The sequence below is a fragment of the Epinephelus moara genome, chromosome 3 (assembly GCF_006386435.1).
Source record: "Epinephelus moara isolate mb chromosome 3, YSFRI_EMoa_1.0, whole genome shotgun sequence".
Lineage (NCBI taxonomy): Eukaryota > Metazoa > Chordata > Actinopteri > Perciformes > Serranidae > Epinephelus > Epinephelus moara.
This window is the reverse complement of record NC_065508.1, coordinates 27,508,491-27,529,235: the sequence shown is the minus strand read 5'-3', so window position 1 is coordinate 27,529,235 and position 20,745 is coordinate 27,508,491. Positions and strand designations below refer to the sequence as shown.

Here is a 20,745-nt window from a genome sequence, read left to right as displayed (position 1 = left end):
CAATAGAGCCATACAGTACATCCTAATAAATGAATAAAATATATTTGTAACCCCTCAGGGCTACAAAATGGACGACCTGCTGACCTCTTACATCAGCCAGATGCTGACCACCATGACCAAACAGCGAACCTCCCGGGGCAGCAACAAGTGAGCAGAATGGCTGGAAATGCATCGATATATGGTCACTCAGTCAGTGCAGCATTCTCCCTCACACACAAACAGTGTGACTACATGTTAACAGCGGCACTTATTTCATATGAAACTGAATTGTCCCACAAAGTGGTTATTGAGGCAGACATTTGGTGGTTAACTGTGACACTGTAATGCCAACATTTTCATTTATGTTATTATGTATCGGCCCTGTCTTAAACACTCACCTATTGCCTTTAAGTGAACTTTTTCCGCCGTACCAAACGCAACATGGCAATTTGGATGACTGTCTTATCTGCATTATAATCACTGTAAACTGCCAGTCATCTAATCTGATGTCTGACATACAACACCGTTCAGAGGTTTGGAATCTGCTGCAAAAAAGCTCAGTAGGGTCCAGTCAGATATCTGAGAGGAAACTCTGCTGTCGAACAGTCTGTCGCGCTTTTAGGTTGTAAAAAGTCACTTAGAAGTAGATGTTATTCTCTATTAAGAGTTCAACCAGATAGCATGTTGTTTGAAATTCAGCTCAGTGCACAAAAGAGAAACGGAAATGAGGAAAGCAGACAAAGTCAAGAGGATGTGAGATCGAAACAAACATATTATCCACCTTATCCACCTTATTCCTAGCCCCCATGTTACCATTGGAAATTGCGCCCATAATTCAGGCAAGGTAACAGTTTGTTTACAGTACTCTATTCTACCTTCCAAGAGCAATTGGGAAATAAAACGTGGAACACCCTACCTGTTATAGCTCAAACTGGATTATGTGATCATACCTCTGCCAGCTTTTCAACCAAACACGCTAGCAACTAGCTTGCTTTGCTCTTCTATCAGATGTTATTGACGGAAAGAAGAAAAACATCAGTACAACAGCTGATTCCAAACTTTTGAACGGTGTTATGTCAGTAAATTACCATTGGGTTTTCTCACTTTATCTCTGTGCTGTTTGATGTAACAAACTGTTAATGCAGCTTTTTTTTTTTTTCTTAAGACATTTTCAGAGAATTTAATGCCAGTGTTTTCTCAAATGCTGGCATCAGTGTCAAGACAAGAAAACCTGTGATTGAAAATCTAATTTCTCACTTTCTGCTTTAAAAAAGGTCATTAAAAAGAGATCAGCAGTTAGTTACCTGGACCCAAAACAGAAGTCTACTTGTTAATGTTTGTATTGTGAAGTAGCTTCTTTTTTCCATCCTTATTTATGCTCAGTTATAAGTTTAACAAACTGGCATCAAATAGAGAGTTGCTCTTGACTCCTACACTATAGACCAAACCAAAGTTTCTCTCACATCTGTTAGTGCTCTTCTCATTTGATAAATTGACAGTTCACACAGTCAGACTTGGACATTAGGAAATCTGGATTTAAATTTATTTACATATAACCCAATGATTTTGTTTTGCATTGTTTAGTCGTGCATGTGCAAGGAAACAGACCATATGTGTGCCACAAAGTTCAAACACCACCTCCATCTTTGTATGTGTTGATCCACAGTAGTTAGAACATGTGTACACGGACTGTAGATGGTGTCTTTTTTCTAAATGTACAAACCATTAGCATTGATTTTTAAAGCACTGAGTCATAATCATAACTCTGTTTTTGGACCATGTGACCACGTGTCCTGATGTAGACATAAATAAATGATGTTTTACAAAGAGCACAGAAGTTTGTTTCTCACTGCTGTGACCTCAGTGATGTTCAGAGGAGACGACGACCACTGCTGCTGCTCCTGCTTTTATTTTAGAGGGGTAAGAACCTACAGCATCTTTTTCTTCTCAGTGTCTGTCTCACTCCCCCTCTTCCTCACACTCTCACCTCCTCACTCCCTTCCCCATCTCACTCACTCTCTCTCTCACTCCTCCTCCTCCACCTCCTTGCACCTTTCACTCCCTCCCCATCCTCCTCTTGTCCTTGCTCCTCCTTTCCCTCTTACTCTCTCCATCGAAAAGTCATTTAAACATTCATCCTGAGGAGAACAGTGTTGAGAGTTCTGACTTTGAGGGGAAATAAATTGACAGTTTTTGAAAATAGACAAACAGACCTGGGTCATAGAAAGTGCTTGAATTTACATATTTTGCATAAGAATATAAATTCTCTGTGTGACAGTAATTAACTGATCCGTGTCTCATACGGTGTGAAAACCCTGGAGGAACATTTGGATTTTTGTGTGATAAAACAGCACCTAACAAGGTGATGAAATGTTTCTGTTACTTTATTTCATTACATCAAAGTGCACTTGACAGTGTTTTGTGCTGAGATCTTACAGTTTGGCAGTATGGAGAGAAGGGGGCGGCGGGTCGACTCTTCTCCGAGGTAGATGTTAGTGCTCAGTCATGGTCGCCAGGCTGGGCGTCTTCTCTGCTTGGGAGTTGGTGCTGGAGACTGACCATATATCACTCATCTCTGTTTTGGAGGTTCAGATAAAGATGGCTTATAGGAGGGTTTTAGAGATAAATAATTAGGAATATATAGAAGTCTAAAAGAAATTAGCTGTAGCAGCAGATAATGACTCACTGCCTTACATAAACATGATATTTGCTGCTGATTATATTTTAGATTAATGGGTTAATTGTCAAAAAACAGCAGAAAAATGCCTAAGACTTGTCAAAGCCCATGGTGACTTCTGCCTATGTCTTAAGTTCTCAGTCAAATAGTCCAAAACCCAGAAAGGAATTAAAAAAAAAAAAAAGAAATCAAAAGGTCATCGTGTAGTATGTCATAACTGTCAAAAAAGTCAAAAATTGTGCTAAAAAGTCATAGTATAGTATGTCGTCCAAAACGTGATTAAAAAAAGTCATAGTATAGTATGTTGTCCAAAACGTGATTAAAAGTCATTGTATAGTATGTTGTCCAAAACGTGATTAAAAAAAAGTCATAGTATAGTATGTCGTCCAAAACGTGATTAAAAACAAGTCAGAGTATAGTATGTCGTCCAAAACGTGTAAAAACAAGTCAGAGTATAGTATGTCGTCCAAAACGTGATTAAAAAAAAGTCAGAGTATAGTATGACGTCCAAAACGTGATTAAAAAAAAGTCAGAGTATAGTATGACGTCCAAAACGTGATTTAAAAAAAAGTCAAAGTATAGTATGACGTCCAAAACGTGATTAAAAAAAAGTCATAGTATAGTATGTCGTCCAAAACGTGATTAAAAAAAAGTCAAAGTATAGTATGACGTCCAAAACGTGATTAAAAAGTCATAGTATAGTATGTCGTCCAAAACGTGATTTAAAAAAAAGTCATACAGACAAGACAAGCGTGAAAGGGGAAGAGAGAGTACAGTACATAACAGTGCAGTAGATGGAAAAACCTGGTGTGTAGCCATGAAATAACAAAAACAGACAAAAAAAGTATCTCAAGGAATAACCTCTTTGGTTCTTCCTTTCATCACATTATATTATCTTACCTGTTTTAAACTTGCTGTAAGTGCCATTGTCCAGAGTGATTTTGCTGCCCGAGCAGAAAGCCAGTCCTCTCTCTCGCCACCTGCCAGCAGACACATCATGCGACCCCCGTCAGTGCTACACCTACATCTTATTCAGAACGCAGACAGGTAAGGATGTCCCGCTAACATCCTTGTTTTCTAACTTCATGTGTGTGACTCACCAGTGAAAGATGAAGATGATGATGATCAGGACAAGGGACACAAGATCTGTGAGAATCCACATCAGGTTGTACTGGTCTGGACTCTGAGAGACAGAGATAAAAGTAAACATACTGCTCTTCAGTAAATGTATTTACATAAAGGTTTAATGCACCAAGACTCAGGAGCAGTGCTGGAAGTAAGTAACAACACCACAGTATAAAAATACTCCACTACAAGTAAAAGTTATGCAAGTATTATCAACACAATGTATTTGAAGTGTTACCATGAGGAAAAGGGGCGAGCTCATGGCGTTGAGGAGCTGGGGAGCGTTGGTGGTGACTGACTGGACTCCAGTGCACCAGGCAAGAGAGTAGAGCCACGGCTGGCTGATCACATACAGGTTGGTGCTGATGTTCACTGCAGCAAACTCGCTGCACACGAGAGGAGAAACATCATCATGTGTTACAAGAGAAATACCAGGATCATCTTTGATGCACGCACACACGCGCACACACAGACACACACACACACACACACACACACACACACACACACACACACACACTGTGTAACCTGGTGAGCTCAGAGGACATGGAGCTGTAGTGCAGGTTGAGTTTGACGATGTGGTTGCTCTGGAGCTCCTCTAGAGGGAGCCGACTGCTTGATGTCTGCTGGAGGTCGGGATCGATTTCCTGGACCAGAGCCCGCAGGTCTGATGGCAGCCACAGCACCTGGTGAATGGGTGTCCAACACACACACACACACACACACACACACACACAGTTAACAACAAAAAGGCTGCCACACTGGACATCAGGGGTTTCTGATTTCTGTAAAGAGACATTGCTGTTGAGTTTTTCAAATTTATTTTTTGGCACTCTGACCATTGTATCACAGAGAAGGCAGACATCTCCAACACGACTGATAAACAGCCCTACAGGTAAGAGGACAAATATGTTTTTGATTTTGGGGTGAACTGTCCCTTTAATGTCAATTTGTTGAAACATCATAAGATGGACTAAAGGAGGACGTACTCACCTGCGAGGACTGAATGGAGGACTCGTTCTGGATGACCTCCAGTGTGCGTTGGATCCAGGTATCCCTGTACGGGTGACCTCTGGGTGGGCGGTAGAGGTCGAAGATCACCAGTTTGTCTCTCTGAGCTGCCAGCTGGAGGAAGGCCTGCAGGGTGCACACAGACTGCTTCCCCGCCTGCGCTCGGTCCTCTGCTCCCAGAGAACCAGCTGTACCAAACGGATTGTGCTGGAGGAGGAAACCATCGATACCTAATTAACACTGTGACATAACATGCAGGCCAGTGCGTTCTTAATGTACCAGCTGATGTTGTGGTACAGCTGTAGTGGTGAGGAATTAACTGCAACATGTCTGATAATCAATACTTTCTACTTTGATTAACTGTCTCAAATCTGCTGTTCAGAGTCAGAAACAACATGTGCCTTGGTGTTGTGCTGCATTACAGTCGGAATATATAAAAAGGATAAAATGTAACTAACGCAGAAAGGTAATAAAGAGGAATAGAACATATCTTACAAAAACAATGAGGGAGATGTAAATTCTCTATGCTAAACTGTACAGTATCTTCACTATCCCATCAGTTAAAGTGAAATCAGCCACTCAGTCTGTGTGTATTATATTTTGCTTCTTTTTGTGCTGCTTGCTAATTATACTGTTCTTTGTTTTGTATAGTTTACTTATACACTTTACTTAACACCGGACTGTCTGTTTCTTCTCACTGGTACCTACTGATATATTGCTGGGTTTTTTTATACTGATGCTTACTGTTTATACTGTCTCTGTGCTGCTGTAATGTTGGAAATGTACCTGCTGTGAGACAAAAAGGATTATATTGTCTTGTCTTATCTTACACACAAACAGCATACATTGTTCTGTATGTTCAACAAACCATACTAGGACTTTTTTCTTAGATTATTTTCCAACAAGCTACACTATAACTTTGTTCAACATACTATGACTTTTTTATCATATTTTGGACGACATACTATACTATGACTTTTTTATAATATTCTGGACGACATACTATACTATGACTTTTTTTAAATCAGATTTTCGACGACATACTATTCTATGACTTTTTTATCACATTTTCGATGACATACTATACTATGACTTTTTTATCATATTTTGGACAACATAGTATTCTCTGACTTTTTTTATCATATTTTGGATGACATACTATACTATGACTTTTTTTTATAATATTTTGGACGACATACTATACTATGACTTTATGATATTTTGGATGACATACTATACTATGACTTTTTTATAGTATTTTGGACGACATACTATACTATGACTTTTTTATCATATTTTGGACGACATACTATACTATGACTTTTTTATAATATTTTGGATGACATACTATACTATGACTTCTTTATAATATTCTGGACGACATACTATACTATGACTTTTTTAAATCACATTTTCGACGACATACTATACTATGACTTTTTTATCACATTTTCGACGACATACTATACTATGACTTTTTTATCATATTTTGGACAACATAGTATTCTCTGACTTTTTTATCGTATTTTGGACGTCACGCTATCCTGTGACTTTTTTATCAGACTTTGGATGTAATACTATACTATGACTTCTTTATGATATTTTGGACAACATACTATACTATGAATTTTTTATAATATTTTGGACGACATGCTATGTCATAACTTTTTCATCATATTTTGGACGTAATACTATACTATGACATTTTTAGAACAGAATGGACGTCATACTATACTATGACTTTTTAATAGTATTTTGGACGACATACGACACTTTTGACATTTTTCTGACACACTATAATAGTTTTTTACAGTTTATTTCGCCATAGTATACTATGACTTTTCTTTACTCTTTTTCGACATACTACAGTAAGACTTTTTCAACAAGGAATACTATGACTTACTTTACAAGTTAACAGTTTATTTTAACATACTGTACAACATACATTTCAATATGACTGTCCACATACTATACTATGACTTTTTTACCTCTTTTTTTTTTAAAAACTATTACTTTTTTCGACATACTATACTGACTTTTTTTTTTTTACCTTTTTCGACATACTATACTATAACTTTCTACAATTCGCTTTTTTTCCTGTTTCATTTAAAGTAAACTTTTACCCAAAGCCACTTTTACGTAAAATGAGTTTGTGCTGCAACTAATTACTTAAAAAATGTATATATTTATTGTCAATTTTTCCATTTCATTTATTTTTCCTGACTGTTGCAGTACTTTCATTTTTTTTCCTGTTTCCATGTTTTATGACATGCACTGAACACCAAGGAAAATTTATCATATTTGGCAATAAAACTGATTCTGATCATCTCCATTATTGATGTATTGTATAATTATTTTCTACAATAATGAATTCAGCTTTTGGTCAACAAAACAGGACACAATAAAATATAAGCTATTATTCTGCAGTTTCTAACAATGAATGAATGAATAAATGACTATTTCGAGCAAAACAAAAAATAAAAAACATCAACAGACATGCTTGAAAAGGAGGAAGTGTGCACTCCTTCCCCTTCTCAGTATTCATGTTTCTTTAAAAAGAAAATTGTTAACAACTGTTCCAAACTAATTTACAACCATTAATATAGATAAGTCTCATAAAATAACTCCTCCCTCAGCATTGATGTAAGTGACAAAATAAAACACAATAAGTGTTACAATACAATACAATACTTACTTACAGTGCTTACAATAAGTACTTCAATATGTTTCTACTGTACTGGACTCACAGAGAGGAACCAGGCCCCAGCGTTCAGGCTCTCCAGCTCAGCCCAGGTGAACATGGCAGCCGGAGTGTCAGTCCGGTTGGGGAAAACCTGGTGGATGTTGGTGGTCCGTCGCAGTGTGTGGTCATGCATCAGAAAGGGCACCCCATCAACGCTACAACCACGACATGAAAACAGTGTTGATCAGTGTGACCAAGAGTCGTACTATCAGCTATCAACTAATAAATCAATCATGATGTATTAATATGGATTAAACCACCCAGCAGTATATAAAGTAATTAAAATGAGCAGAACATTTACCAGCTGCAATATCAAAGCGATGAACACATTAACTAATTATCTATATAGCTGACTGACCTGATCGTGACATCCGTTTCCAGACCATGACTTCCTGCTTCCACGGCCTTCTGGAAAGACATCAGTGTGTTTTCTGGAGCAAGCTGCAAATGTAGAGAATCAATACACATCAGTGTTTTCACATGCAGGAGGTTTAGCAGCTTGCAGCTGTAGTCAGCACATGTAGTTACTCTTTCTGTTAGGAGTGTAAACATTTTACAGAACTACAGGGGGAAGTATAGTTTCTGGGCTCCAGACAGCAGAGAAAGGAAGGATGAGAGCAGTGTCATTTCAGAACACCAGGCCCACACAGTATCCTAAAAATATTTAGTAAGACACTGCTTTGCAGGATTTTGTCTTGTATCCAGGACTAAAAAAATTCTGTTGGATGTAATATTTGAGTCAAATAATTCACTCACTTTGCTGGTGTGGAAAAAAAATAATTTGAGAAACATTAATTTGTCGATTGACAGAAAATAAGTCGGCAACTATTCTGATAATAGACTTATTGTTTCAGTTGTTTTTCCAAAGAAAAATGCAGAATATTCTCTGGTGTGAGTACGTGAGAATTTGCTGCTTTTCTTTGTCATATGTGACAGTCAATTAAAAATCTCTACCTACACAAGCAAACTGAAGACATCACTTTGGGAGAGATGACGTGAAGATGTGAAGGCCCTTTTGCCACAATTTTTTTTTACCTTTTTTTTCCTAACCACACAATCAAGAAAATAACTGGAAGAATAATTGACGATGAAAGTAGAAAATGAATTTACTTATTAAAAAAGATAAAATAATTGTTAGTCACAGCAAGGGTTGCAACGTTATGAGATTTTCACAGTACAATAACCGCCTCAGAAAATATCATGGTTTCACAGTATCACGGTATTACAGGATTTATATTTTCAGTCAGAATGACCCTTAAAAAAATGAAAATGGAAGGGTTATCTTTGGTTAAACAAATGTTTTATTACTATTTATGGAAGTATGTTATATGTTTACATGCTGCTCTATTTTTGTTTGTTACATCGCTGTGGTATTTCTCATTGAGTATCACTACTTTTTGAAGTATCAAAGGTGCCTCTATTTAAAAAAAAATTCAAACAATTTTTGAAAAATTAAATTAATTCTAAAAATATCTTCAACAATTTCACCTTGAATTTATTTGCATGTCATTATGACATTTTCACCTGATGTTTCAGTCGCACTGCTGGCCTTTTTGTAAATGTATTTTCTGTAAATGTAATGTATTCCTGTGGTGTGATTTTGTTGTGGTTGTGCAGTGTGTTTCTGTACAGCTACATGTGTTATCACATGATCTGTTGGGCGACCACCATTGGTTGTATATATAGAGGTATGTCTCCTTATCTTGTTCATGTCTGGTGAAGGGCTGGTGCAGGAAACGTAACATGTGGTGATGCAATTAAAATTTCCAAAAGGAGCAGTTTCTGCTGATTGGAGCCAGGGCCGATTAATACTGTGCTGCTGCAGAGTCATTTGACCCGGGTGAATATTGGTTGTAATCTTTCACATTACATTAAAAAGCCAGATGTTAACGTGTTTTTAAATGCAAACATTAGGCACTGTGAATGTAAGAGAGACTTGTTTTCAGTATCATAGTAGGTCCTTGATGTGGAGTCACATTTCTATACCTTAGCTTTACCTAAAACAGTGCCTTTGAAGGGAGGAGGAGAGAAGGAGAAGGAGGGGAGGACATGAGGAGGACTAGAGTCATAGATCAGACTGGATCAGTGGAGCAGCGCAGCAAAAGTCCTTCAGTAAAACAATCTGGCTTAAAACATCACAGGAAAAATAGCTAGATAAAACAATTACAGCAGAATGGCCGTGCTTGTTATTTTATTTTGTGCAGTAACTGTTCCTGCTCACCATGGGTGCTCCTCTGTGGCCGATGAGGGCCGGCGCGGGGCCCAAGGACCCGTCCTCTTTAATACAAGGAGAATACAAGCCGAGGGGCACCAGGTAGAGGGCCGACAGGATGGACAGGTACACCCCCATGATCAGGCCCCGCCTTACTGAAACACAAACAGCATTCACTCTTGGTTCCAATCTTTTTAAAGTCAGGGGACATCATCTTGATATGGTGGGATGATCTGTTTTATTTCACTGTACTGCTGTTTGCTTCAGGATTATTCTCATAACAACTAAAAAAAGAAGTGAAACTACTTCATTACTTTTTTAATTCTTAAGTGGATAGCTCAGCATTTTGGGACATCTGGCTGCTTCCTCTTGTTTCCATTCTTTATGCTAAGCAAAGCTAACCATCTGCTGGCTGTAGCTTCATATTTAGCATGAGTGGTTGTGATCTAACTTTGAGCAAGAAAGCAAATAAACTTCTTTTATATCAAACCTTTTGCATTCTAGACAGTGTTCACGGATAAAACTACAAAACTATTTTGCAAATCAAATGACCTAAACTGTGCACCATACCTCTACTGTTCATGCGAAAGAAATGCAAAGCTATCGGCCAAGCCAGCACCGTCATCAGTAGGACTCCACCCACATGTAAAAAAGGGGCGGTGACCTGTGATGAGGACACAAAACAAACCCCGACATCAGGAGTGGAACCAACACTGGGAACAAGTGAAGGCTGTTGTGGAGGAAGAAGAGGAGTCTCACCTGGAAGGAAAGTAGTAGCGTCTTCCATTCTTTACTCCACAGGTCAGATAAGACAGCGGTGGCTACGACTGAGAACGTCAAACTCACCAAGATCCCAATCTGACAATATACAGGAGACGGTCATGATTCTGGGGTTAATTAGTATCAAGTTCTATGAATCTGTTGTAGAGTAATATAAATACATTTTACAGGTCTATCTCTTTTTGGCAGTAAGTTAAACAGCAGCGGTGGAGAAAATATTCAGACCCTTTATTTAAAGATAAACTGTGCAGGATTTTCCTAAGTACCAATCAACAGACTCGTACAGAATAATCCCTCTTCTTGGGCATCGGTGGCTTAATGGGTAGAGCAGGCGCCCCATGTACAAGGCTGTTGCCGCAGCGGCCCGGGTTTGAATCCAGCCTGTGGCCCTTTGCTGCATGTCATCCCCCATCTCTCTCTCTCCCCTTCACGCTTACCTGTCCTGTCCATTAAAGGCAAAAAATGCCCAAAAAAAACATATTAAAAAAAAGAAAGAAAAAAAAAAAGAATAATCCCTCTCCATCATTCATGATCCACTCTCAGTGAGAAGTGGTGTATTTTTCGGCAAAGACTCTGCCCTTGGCCTGTATATTCTCATTTTCTGTGTTGGTGACGTTTATAGGCCCCCACAACTCTCAGGTACAGTTGGGGCTTTATAAAAATGTAGCGACCAGTTGTCAGACCACAGACAGCAGGTATCCAAGAGACACAGTGCTGAAAAAACACAAATGTAGCGAATTTATTACTTATTACTAACACAAAAGTCAATACTCTTTACACCCATCTGATAAAACATGTGAACCTACAATTGTCTTTAGGAAAATGAGGGGCTGTGTAGACCCAGGAAATGTTTTGTAAGAACTCAGACTCCTCTGCCCCTCACCACCAGTTGGTCCAGGACATATTTTAGGATGACTCGGGGGCAGTTTGACAACTTGCTGTCTGTTGTTGGGCTGTACAGCTCTGGGTATCCAGCAACCGCTACCACCAGTTTCTCCTCCATTGTTTACCAACTGTAAACTTGTTTCCGTGATCATCACAGGAATTGAGCCCGCGGCCGCTGCAGCAGGGACATTGCCTTGGTATGTGGGACACCTGCTCTACCCACTAAGTCACCGGGCGCCCCAGCACTGCTTAGTTTTACCCTTTGATCTAAAGTTTTTTCAGCCTTCAGTTTTACAATACAGGAAACAGTATGGTGCCCACTTCCTGTTCACAAAATCTACTACTATAGCCAAACAGTGCAGTAAAATATGTTTCTGAAGACATTTTAGGTGAGAAAAAAGACAATACAGTAACAGAATCTCAGTTTGTATTTGATCAGAACTGCACAGTTTTACGGTTTAATTTGAGTTTGGTCTGAGTTTGAGAGAGAGAGGGGCGGCTCTCTCTTGATCCACTTCTACATTCTTTGTGTACAACAAAGTAGTTTGACCAACAGCCCTAGAGCCAGAAGAAATCTGGTGTATGACACGTTTTACTTCATCTGGCAGATTTTCACTAGGAGATAAGCAGGGAGATCTGGGCACTGGTAAGATGGAGGTAAGTTTACCACTAGTATTAACTTTATTGACGAAAACGATGATGAAAATTTTTTGTCAATGACCTTTTTTCCATGATGAAAACAAGACTATGACAAGCTAAAAATAGATCTTGATAATAAAACTAAGGCGAAATCTATGTTTCATTTTCGTTGACGATATGAGACGTGAAAAAAGTTGTCTAAATGAGATTTTTACACAACCTGTCACCTCAATTCTAATTTCTGATACATGATAGAGCCTCACTGAATTAGTTTAGAAATAAAAAAACAAAAAGATACTGACTAAAACTTGACTAAAACGTTTTGAATTTTTGTCAACTAAAAATAGATTAAAACTATGAAGGATAAAAATTACTAAAATGTGACTAAAGCTAATAAGCATTTTCATCTCCAGACTAAAGGCCTTTGCACACTGAGTCCATTTTTTCATCCGAAATTGTCGCACGTCTGAAAATAAATACGACTTCACGTTATGTCAATCACATTTGCACACTGAGTCCAAAACTTGAGTCTGTCATTAAAAATTTCAGATCATCACATCCATCAGACGTTTGACTAATAATCAGTGAAGAAAATGTGGCGGTGGGAAACAGCTATGACAAGACAGAGGAACGAGGTGCACAGAATAATTTCATAACTCAGACAGCTACTTTCAACAGGTCAGATAGTAATACTCAGGTGGATGAAGATGAAGAGGTGGAGGATGTGTGGGACAGCTCCGCCCCTTATGCAGCTGCAGTGCCAAATGAAAGACAGGGAGGGAGTGGTGACAGTCAGATAGGTAACTTGTCTTTTCATTTTGTCAGTTATTGCAAGTTTTCACCATGAATAAAACAATAAAACACACCAGACTCAGTGTGCAAGGTGTTTGTGCATAACAATGTTTTTCGGATGACAGATTAAAAATACGCATCCGAAAAAAAATGGACTCAGTGTGCAAAGGCCTTAAGTCTAAGACCAAATCTAAAATACCTGTCAAACTTAACACTGTTTGCCTGTTTGTGAAGCCCTATGAATCACTTAGTGTTGGCACAGTGATTACATAATTATAGTTTGGTGTTTGTGATGAACACGTAAGGACGATCCATCAAAAGCTACTGTAATCTCTTAAAACACATTACTTTGAGCTCTACATACATTGAACCTCCAGTTAACATAAAAACTGTAAGTGTAGAGGAGACAGGGAGCGGTTACCTTGTGACTCCAGTGTAAATAAAGCTTCTGGCCCTCTGACAGCAAACAAACAGCCAGCAGCTGCACAGAGGAATAAAACACACACACACACACACACACACACACACACACACACACACACACACACACACACACACATTAATTAAATCTGATGTGTGATAAAATGTAGAGTCGTAGTAAAACATCAGCAACATTTGCACAGACAGGCCTTTACAGTGCAGCACACCTGTACAGAGACACTAGATACAAGACAACGGAATGTTTAAACATTCACACAATACTGTTGTATTAACATTAGATTGTAGTTAACTTTTTGACAGAGCCAGGTTTGAGCAGTCCGAGCTACTGATGCCAACATTAGCTAATAGCCTATTATACTACTGAAGCTGCTCCTCTTTTTGGAACCACCACAGAGACGGTAATAATTTCACTTTCAGCCATGCTTGTTGTTGCCGTCAATATGTCATCAAGTGGAAATATTGTGAGTATCACAATATGAATTTTTCATATCATATTACAAATTATACTGATATTACCATGAACAAATTGATATGGCACAACCCTATTCCATATATACTACTTAACTATTTCCCTATTATAAAAAACAAACAAACATAGCCACGAGTTGGACAAAAACATCACCCAAGAACACAAAAATGACCAGCTGCACAAAACTGTCTTTAAATACGAGGATATACACTCCATAGAAATGGTGCTATATACAATAGAAGAACGTAGAGAATATTAAATCCAATAAAGTGGACAACACTAATTTAGACAAGTCAGACCCTCAGTGTTGTGTTTCCGTCTCACCATTAGTACGGTAATGTAGGTGAAGAAGCCTGCGGCAATGACCAGCAGCACCACAGACCAAGGAAACCAGAAGCCCAAGTTCCCAAAGTTAAACCTGCACAGGACAGTCAAGAGTCAAAAGAGAGAGACTGTGATTTAAACCAGGTGCAACAATAAACAAAGATATACAGCCTGAAAGACAGGGAAGGTTTTGAGATGCTAACTTCTTTAATAATACACCATAGTCTTTCTTGGAGATTGTCTCATTTGTCAACATTTAACAAAATCATCCATTATATTATTATTATGCCACCTCAATAATAACAATTAATATACACTGGTGTTTGAGAGATAGATGGCTTCATGCTAACATTTTAGCATCACTGCCACTGTATGTGCACAATGTGTTTTGTAGGTAACCATGGCAACAATCCTGCGTCATCAATGCTACGTTACCAATTAAATCTCACTTCCTAACTTTGGGTTAAGCTGATTTAAGAGCTTTAAAACAAGGGTGCCCCAGTGGCTCAGGGGTTAGGGCACCGACTATAAAACACAACTGAGGGACTTTTGTCTTTCATCCTTCTTCCCTATCATTTCTCCACTATCACTATTAAATAAAGGCACAACATGCCCCCCCCAAATTATGTAAATATTTTTTAAATCAAACAAAATAAAGTCAGCTGATGTAGTTTTGTGTTGCAAAACGACACAGTATACTGTTTTTTTTTTAATCGTCATCATGATGCCAACTTGCGATTTATTGATGTCTTTTACGTTCAGTTCAGTGTTCAATTAATTCAGTGAAAGATATTTTTCAATTTTTTTTTAATTCAACAAGCAATTTGTTATATTTTAGCAGTATACTGAAATCAGCAAAAACTGAGTACACTTTAACATGTATTTAATATTAACGCAAGCAATATCGTTACCACAATATTCAACCACATCATTTCATTATAGCATATATTTTTTTCATATTGTGCAGCCCTGGCAGGCCACCATAGAGACATAACGAGACTAAAATCAAATATATCTTAAATTCAACTACATCAGTTTTTTTAATTGTCTGTGGTGAGTCGTTCTACTTAGAAATGTGCAATATCAAAATTGTTGGAACACTCTCCAATTTGACCATTAAGACAATTTTCCAATATCTTAGTGTTTGGGCTGTCTGTGTATCACACATTATATAGAACTTTTGCAAACATGGCAAGCTGATCAATATTTTTATCCATGTCCACAGCCCTAAATACACCATTACAGCAAGTCGTCAATGAGTTTTACTTGAACTCTGTTGTTACACCTGCTCCTGTCATGACTCCAAGGCTTACCTGACATGGATGTCATCAAACAAAGACTCCTAAAATCAGATATCTGTTTAAGAAAGCTGCAGACTTCCTTTATGGCTATAATCAAGGTTGGATTACCATCAGGGCAAACAGGAGAGCTACAGCGAAGAGCTCCTGATTTAATGTGCTTTGCTCAATTTAATTGAAAAGGTGCTTGAGGACGGTCCCTGTTTTAAAATCTAGTTTAAAAGGGTAAATTGAATATTATTGTTGTTGCTGTTTCCCATGTTTTTGTGTCTCAGTGACTAATGGAGACAATTTTTGAAAGTGATGCAGCGTTGAGCAAGAGGGCTGCAGCTGGCAGTCACAAATCAAGCTGCAGTGTAACCCCTTGGGGGACTGTTTGCATCGTTAATTTCCATCCACTAAATGTGCTTGTTTTTGCCACTGACAGGCTCAGATTGTTACACTAAGTCTGACAACATTATGCAAGCGAGATAAACTTTTTTGTTAAAGAGTAACATCCATTTTGTTTAACCAGAAACAGCCCTGAGTTTGCCACTGTCAAACCCACCAGACTCCATTCAAATAATCAGTAATTTTAGCGTGTATAGAGGTAGCTTTTTTTCACATCTAACTGGGAGATTTAAGGGTTTATTTCAATCAAACCAGAGAAGATGATTGTTGGAACAGTGGAAAAACAAATAGAGATGTTTTTGTGAGCTTTATTTTGTTTTTATCAACTTTGAACAAAGTGTGTTTCATGATGATAAAATTACTGTTTATTTGAATAAAGTCTGGTGGGTGTGGCAATGGTGAATTCAAGGCTGTTTCTGGTTTAACAAAAAGGATCTTCCTCTTTAACAAAAAGATCTACCTCTGCTGAGATCTTTTCAATAATGCTGTCAGACACTTATACAATAATAATCTGAGCCTGTCAGTGGCAAAATAATAACTCTCAGTGGACATAAATTAACAGTGCATATTGCTGTGAGTGATTACATCACAGCCTGTTCTTCTGTCCTTCTTCCCTTTAAGACCTTGATTGTCTTCATTTCATGTTTCTACTTGTATGTTGCATATTCTTAAATTCTGTTCAATCACATTACCAAACAGCAAATCTGTAGTCAGGTGGTATTAGTTAATATGAAGCAGAAAAACTGTACACAGAGCAGAGAGTGGGATGAACGGAGGGTTAGCAGAGGACTAGGATCTCCAGTTTATCCTGCGAACCTACACCAATGTTTTCATACACTCTGGTTACACATGTAACCCGCACATAATATATCTTCACCTATGCACCACACTACAATAAGTACAGCAGCATTACTCCACCCACCAGTCAAAGTCATTGTAGTCGTTCTTTGCTTGTCCCCAGAAGTAGAGAAACACCAGTGTTAAGCAGAAAGACGTCACCAGCAGAGCAAAGCTGACACCTTCCAGCTGTCGGAAACATGAAACACAAGTTGTTGTTTTGTTCGTAAAATGCCCTTTAATATGTACAGCACGTGTCCTTTTCTTTTCCCCATTTATTGCCTTGTTTTCATGGAGATGAACAAATGGTCTTTGACCTCTCTGAAGAGCAGGGAATTCAAACAGGAAAGCTGTGATTGTAAAAAAGCTCTGGTCTCACTGTGCTGGTTATCACAGCTACAGTTGTAAAACAAATGAACTTTTAAAGTGAATTTAATTGTTTTCCTGCCTTGTTTGAAAACTAATTCCACCTGGTGACTTGACATTGATGGTACACCTCATGTAAAAGATGCTGTGAACAAGAAAAAATAAAACTTATTGCATTAATTATGGACCTGACGTGGCCCAGTGCACATCTGCAGTTGTCTGACCTTGTTGCAGCAGCAGTCTCCTGGCTGAGTGCAGCTCCTCTCGTAGCGTCCCCACCGGCAGCTGTACAGACCGGCCAGACACGACACTAAAGGTCGGTGCTCGTAGCGCCGCAGCAGTTTAGCCCGGACCCCACGCAGTCGGCCGAACTGCAGCTGGGGTAACGTGGAGGCCATGGCTCACACACACTCTGACACACCCTCCATCTTGCTCACACACACACACCTGAAACAAAAACAAAACACAGACATGAAAATCTCGAATGAAATACAACAATTCTCCCAGTGTTTGAATGCAACTAAGTACATTAATTTGAGGACTGCACTCAAGTACAAATTTGGTCTTTACTGGAGTCTGTTTTCCACTTTCTACTTTTACTCCACTGCATTTCAGATGAAATACTGTATTCAGATAAACAAGACAACTTTATTGATCCCACCAGGGGCACTCTGTTTGAAGAGCTTGCCTTGCACTGGAGCCTATCCCAGCTGACAATGCGCGAGAGGCAGGGTCCACCCTGGACAGGTCACCAGACTATCACAGGGCTGACACATAGAGACAGACAACCATTCACACTCACATTCACACCTACAGTCAATTTGGAGTCACCAGTTAACCTGCATGTCTCTGGACTGTGGGAGGAAGCTGGAGTACCTGGAGGAAACCCACGCTGACATTAGGAGAACATGCAAACTCCACACAGAAGGGTTCCAACATCCTGGATTCGAACAAGGAACCCTCTTACTGTGAGACGACAATGCTAAGCTTTCTTATGTTGACATTTTCCTTTAAGTCCTCGTTAAGGTTTCCTCAACATAAAACCAGTTGCACAAAACACCCTCAAGTCTCCTCCTTAAGGTTTCCTTAAAATGTTTACTTAAGTATTTATGGTTTTCTTCTTGTCTTGGTCTCATACTTAAGGACTCCCTAGACTGTTGTACAAAAGATTTTAGCAACCAAAGCAAGGTAAAAAAAAACAAAAAACTTAAAGGTACCACTGACTTTCTTAACTGCAACATGACTGAGTTTATGGTGATAAATAGACAAAACTAACACACCTGAGAAGAGTGTTCTACGACCAGGAGAAATCGATGGATACGCTTTTGATTTTACACTTTAGATTTGACTGACTTTATTTTTGTTGCTTCTTCCTACAATTGTTTTCTGTTTTCTGGTATTTGGGGATCAAATTTACTATGCAGTTTGTGCTTTCTATGATTGTATTCCTCCAGAGGTATAATCTTTTCCTCTTCTGACCATTATGGTTTTCTTGTCTTCTTTTCTTCTGCCATTTTTTTTCACTAACTATAAGACAACTTTGTGAGACGATAACAGGCATCACAAGTGAGAGTCCAAGCAAACAGTCTCCATGGAAACCTTTACCACTGTCAGCGAAGTAAATTAGTTTTTCCTAACTAAGGAAGCCTTTTAAGGAAATCGGTGCAACTGTGTAAGTACCTCAACTAAGGAGAAATTAAGCCTTAAGTGTCATACGTAAGGGGTTTTGTGTAACCGGTCTGGTACAAAACAAAAGTTATAATTAAATTTGCTTGAACTATGACACCTTTATAGGCTATATCCTACGTCTGTGCACACTTGAAACACGACAACTATATATTCACAAAATCTCAAGTATAAAATCCTCTATAGATTCCTGACACAAATCAGCCTCGGTTATGTCTCGGGAAGTGATGATGAAATGTGGCTTCACTGGGCAGAAACTCAGTTACTGGGAACTATTGTTACAGTTTGTTTTGTTCCTTTAGGCAGGAAATCACCAGAAATATCTTCCTAGCTGCTGAGTTGCAGTTCCCCAGATAAGTCCCAGATCTGCCCCTGACCTGACCTCATCAGTTCATTTTGTCAGTTCTCTTCTCATTGGGCAGCTCTTGTGCAACTCAAGTGTGTCTCAGGTCATTATCTTTGCTGGAGATAAAGGGCAGCGCAGCTAGTTGTAATCCTCTTTTAGTGACATTAAAACTATACATTTTATTACAATTCACTTAATAATAATTGTACATATAAATGGTATCATATGCATATGTTAAACAATTCAAAGAATAAATCAGTTTGTAAAACCTTTATAGCTTCTGTTGTGTACCTTTAACTGCCATGGCTGAGACAAACTCATGTTTTATAACAAACCAAACAATAACAGCCTGTTGATTACATAAATAATATTCTGTGGCCTAATAGCCTAGGCAATAAAACATTGAATAATTAATAGGACTGTTTGCAGGCTGCTAAAAACAAAGCTGTCTCTTGTATCACAACTTGCAACGAAGGAGCTCTTTAACAGAGGAAAAGATGCCAAAGCCTATTCAATAATCAAACACTTTAATGTTGATTGTATCGTCGGCATTAGTCAAACATTGATCGTCAAGCGTGTCACCAGATGTTATCCCAATATGCAGATGTGGTTCGCGGCTTTTTTTTATGTGTTGTATGCGAGCCGAATTAAAGCCTGCATCCTACTTATTCGTCTAAAATGTTATCTATGTTTAATCAATGATTCGCTTTGGCGAGCAAGCGTGAAAATTATAAAATTGGCCGATTTTTATACGTGGTCTGGTGGTACACTCGACATAAAAGAAAGAACGGGACCTATTGAGACCGGTCGGAGCTACAGCATGAAGCGGATCATCACCAAACACACATCGATGCCAAAACACGTTCAGTCTGTCCGATGTCACTGTGTATTATTCTGATAGGAACATGTCAGGTTATCATACCTCCAGGTCGGATCTGCCTCCCGACAAACGGCAGAGATGAAGCCGCAGTGCGCCCTTCTTCCTCGGTTACCCGATGTGGGGCAGGTGGCCTCGGATGAGGAGCTTGTCTCAAACTAACCAGAGTTAGTTTAACAAGTACCGGAAGCTGAATATTTTGTCTTCAAAAATATAACACCAGTCTTTTATTTTCCGATTCATATGGCCTATTACAATGTGGTATACTACACAGATAGTAGATTAGAGGACACACAAAACCACTGTTATGAATGTTTCCTAAAACCGTCAGTAGATGCATCATTTCGTTGTGAAAGGTAAAAATTTAAACTAATTGCAACAACAAAACATGCTTTATTTTGAAAGTAGTCACGGAAATGAATGTATTGTGAATTCTGCTTTACTTTACATACGATCCTGTTGATGCTCGACACCTTTGTATCACTGACTGCCACCTGTTGCCACTGTGATGCAAACACACTGTAACACCAGGTGAGGTCAGGTGAACATGTTTTATAACTTCAAACTTAGAAAGCAGGTTTTAAACACACAGGACACAAAACACAATCATATCAAGGCAGCAGTACACTGACTGGCCACTTTATTAGGTACACCTGTTCAACTGCTCCTTATCACAGGTAGCTGATCAGCCAATCACGTGGCAGCAACTCAATGCATTTAGGCATGTAGACATGGTGAGGACGACCTGCTGAAGTTCAAACTGAGCATCAGAATGCGGAAGAAAGGTGATTAAAAGTGACTTTGAACGTGTCATGGTTGTTGGTGCCAGACGGGCTGGTCTGAGTATTTACTGGGATTTTCACACACA

The 20,745-nt window shown here is 38.8% G+C and overlaps 2 protein-coding genes across 2 annotated transcripts in view; one reads left to right on the top strand and one right to left on the bottom strand.

Annotated features, from left to right (window-relative positions):
- myo7ab (myosin VIIAb) overlaps positions 1-1,808 on the top strand; it is a 65,091-nt gene extending 63,283 nt beyond the window's left edge. Inside the window, exon 49 of the mRNA XM_050037005.1 lies at positions 59-1,808. Coding sequence (XP_049892962.1) covers positions 59-151 — 93 coding nt within the window. The 3' untranslated portion in view covers positions 152-1,808. The remainder of the gene's footprint in view (positions 1-58) is intronic.
- Positions 1,809-2,347: 539 nt separating this feature from the next.
- LOC126385416 (glycerophosphodiester phosphodiesterase domain-containing protein 5-like) lies at positions 2,348-20,040 on the bottom strand. The gene is made up of 16 exons (XM_050037121.1): positions 19,923-20,040; positions 17,193-17,415; positions 16,688-16,791; positions 14,078-14,171; positions 13,265-13,324; positions 10,507-10,605; positions 10,318-10,411; positions 9,757-9,902; positions 7,894-7,976; positions 7,540-7,690; positions 4,775-4,999; positions 4,310-4,467; positions 4,020-4,167; positions 3,757-3,839; positions 3,557-3,636; positions 2,348-2,554 (listed from the first exon to the last, which is right to left on the bottom strand). Exons 2-16 carry the CDS (start codon positions 17,364-17,366, stop codon positions 2,472-2,474), a joined length of 1,782 nt encoding a protein of 593 aa, XP_049893078.1. The 5' UTR covers positions 17,367-17,415; positions 19,923-20,040; the 3' UTR covers positions 2,348-2,471.
- Between the last annotated feature and the right edge of the window lie 705 nt (positions 20,041-20,745).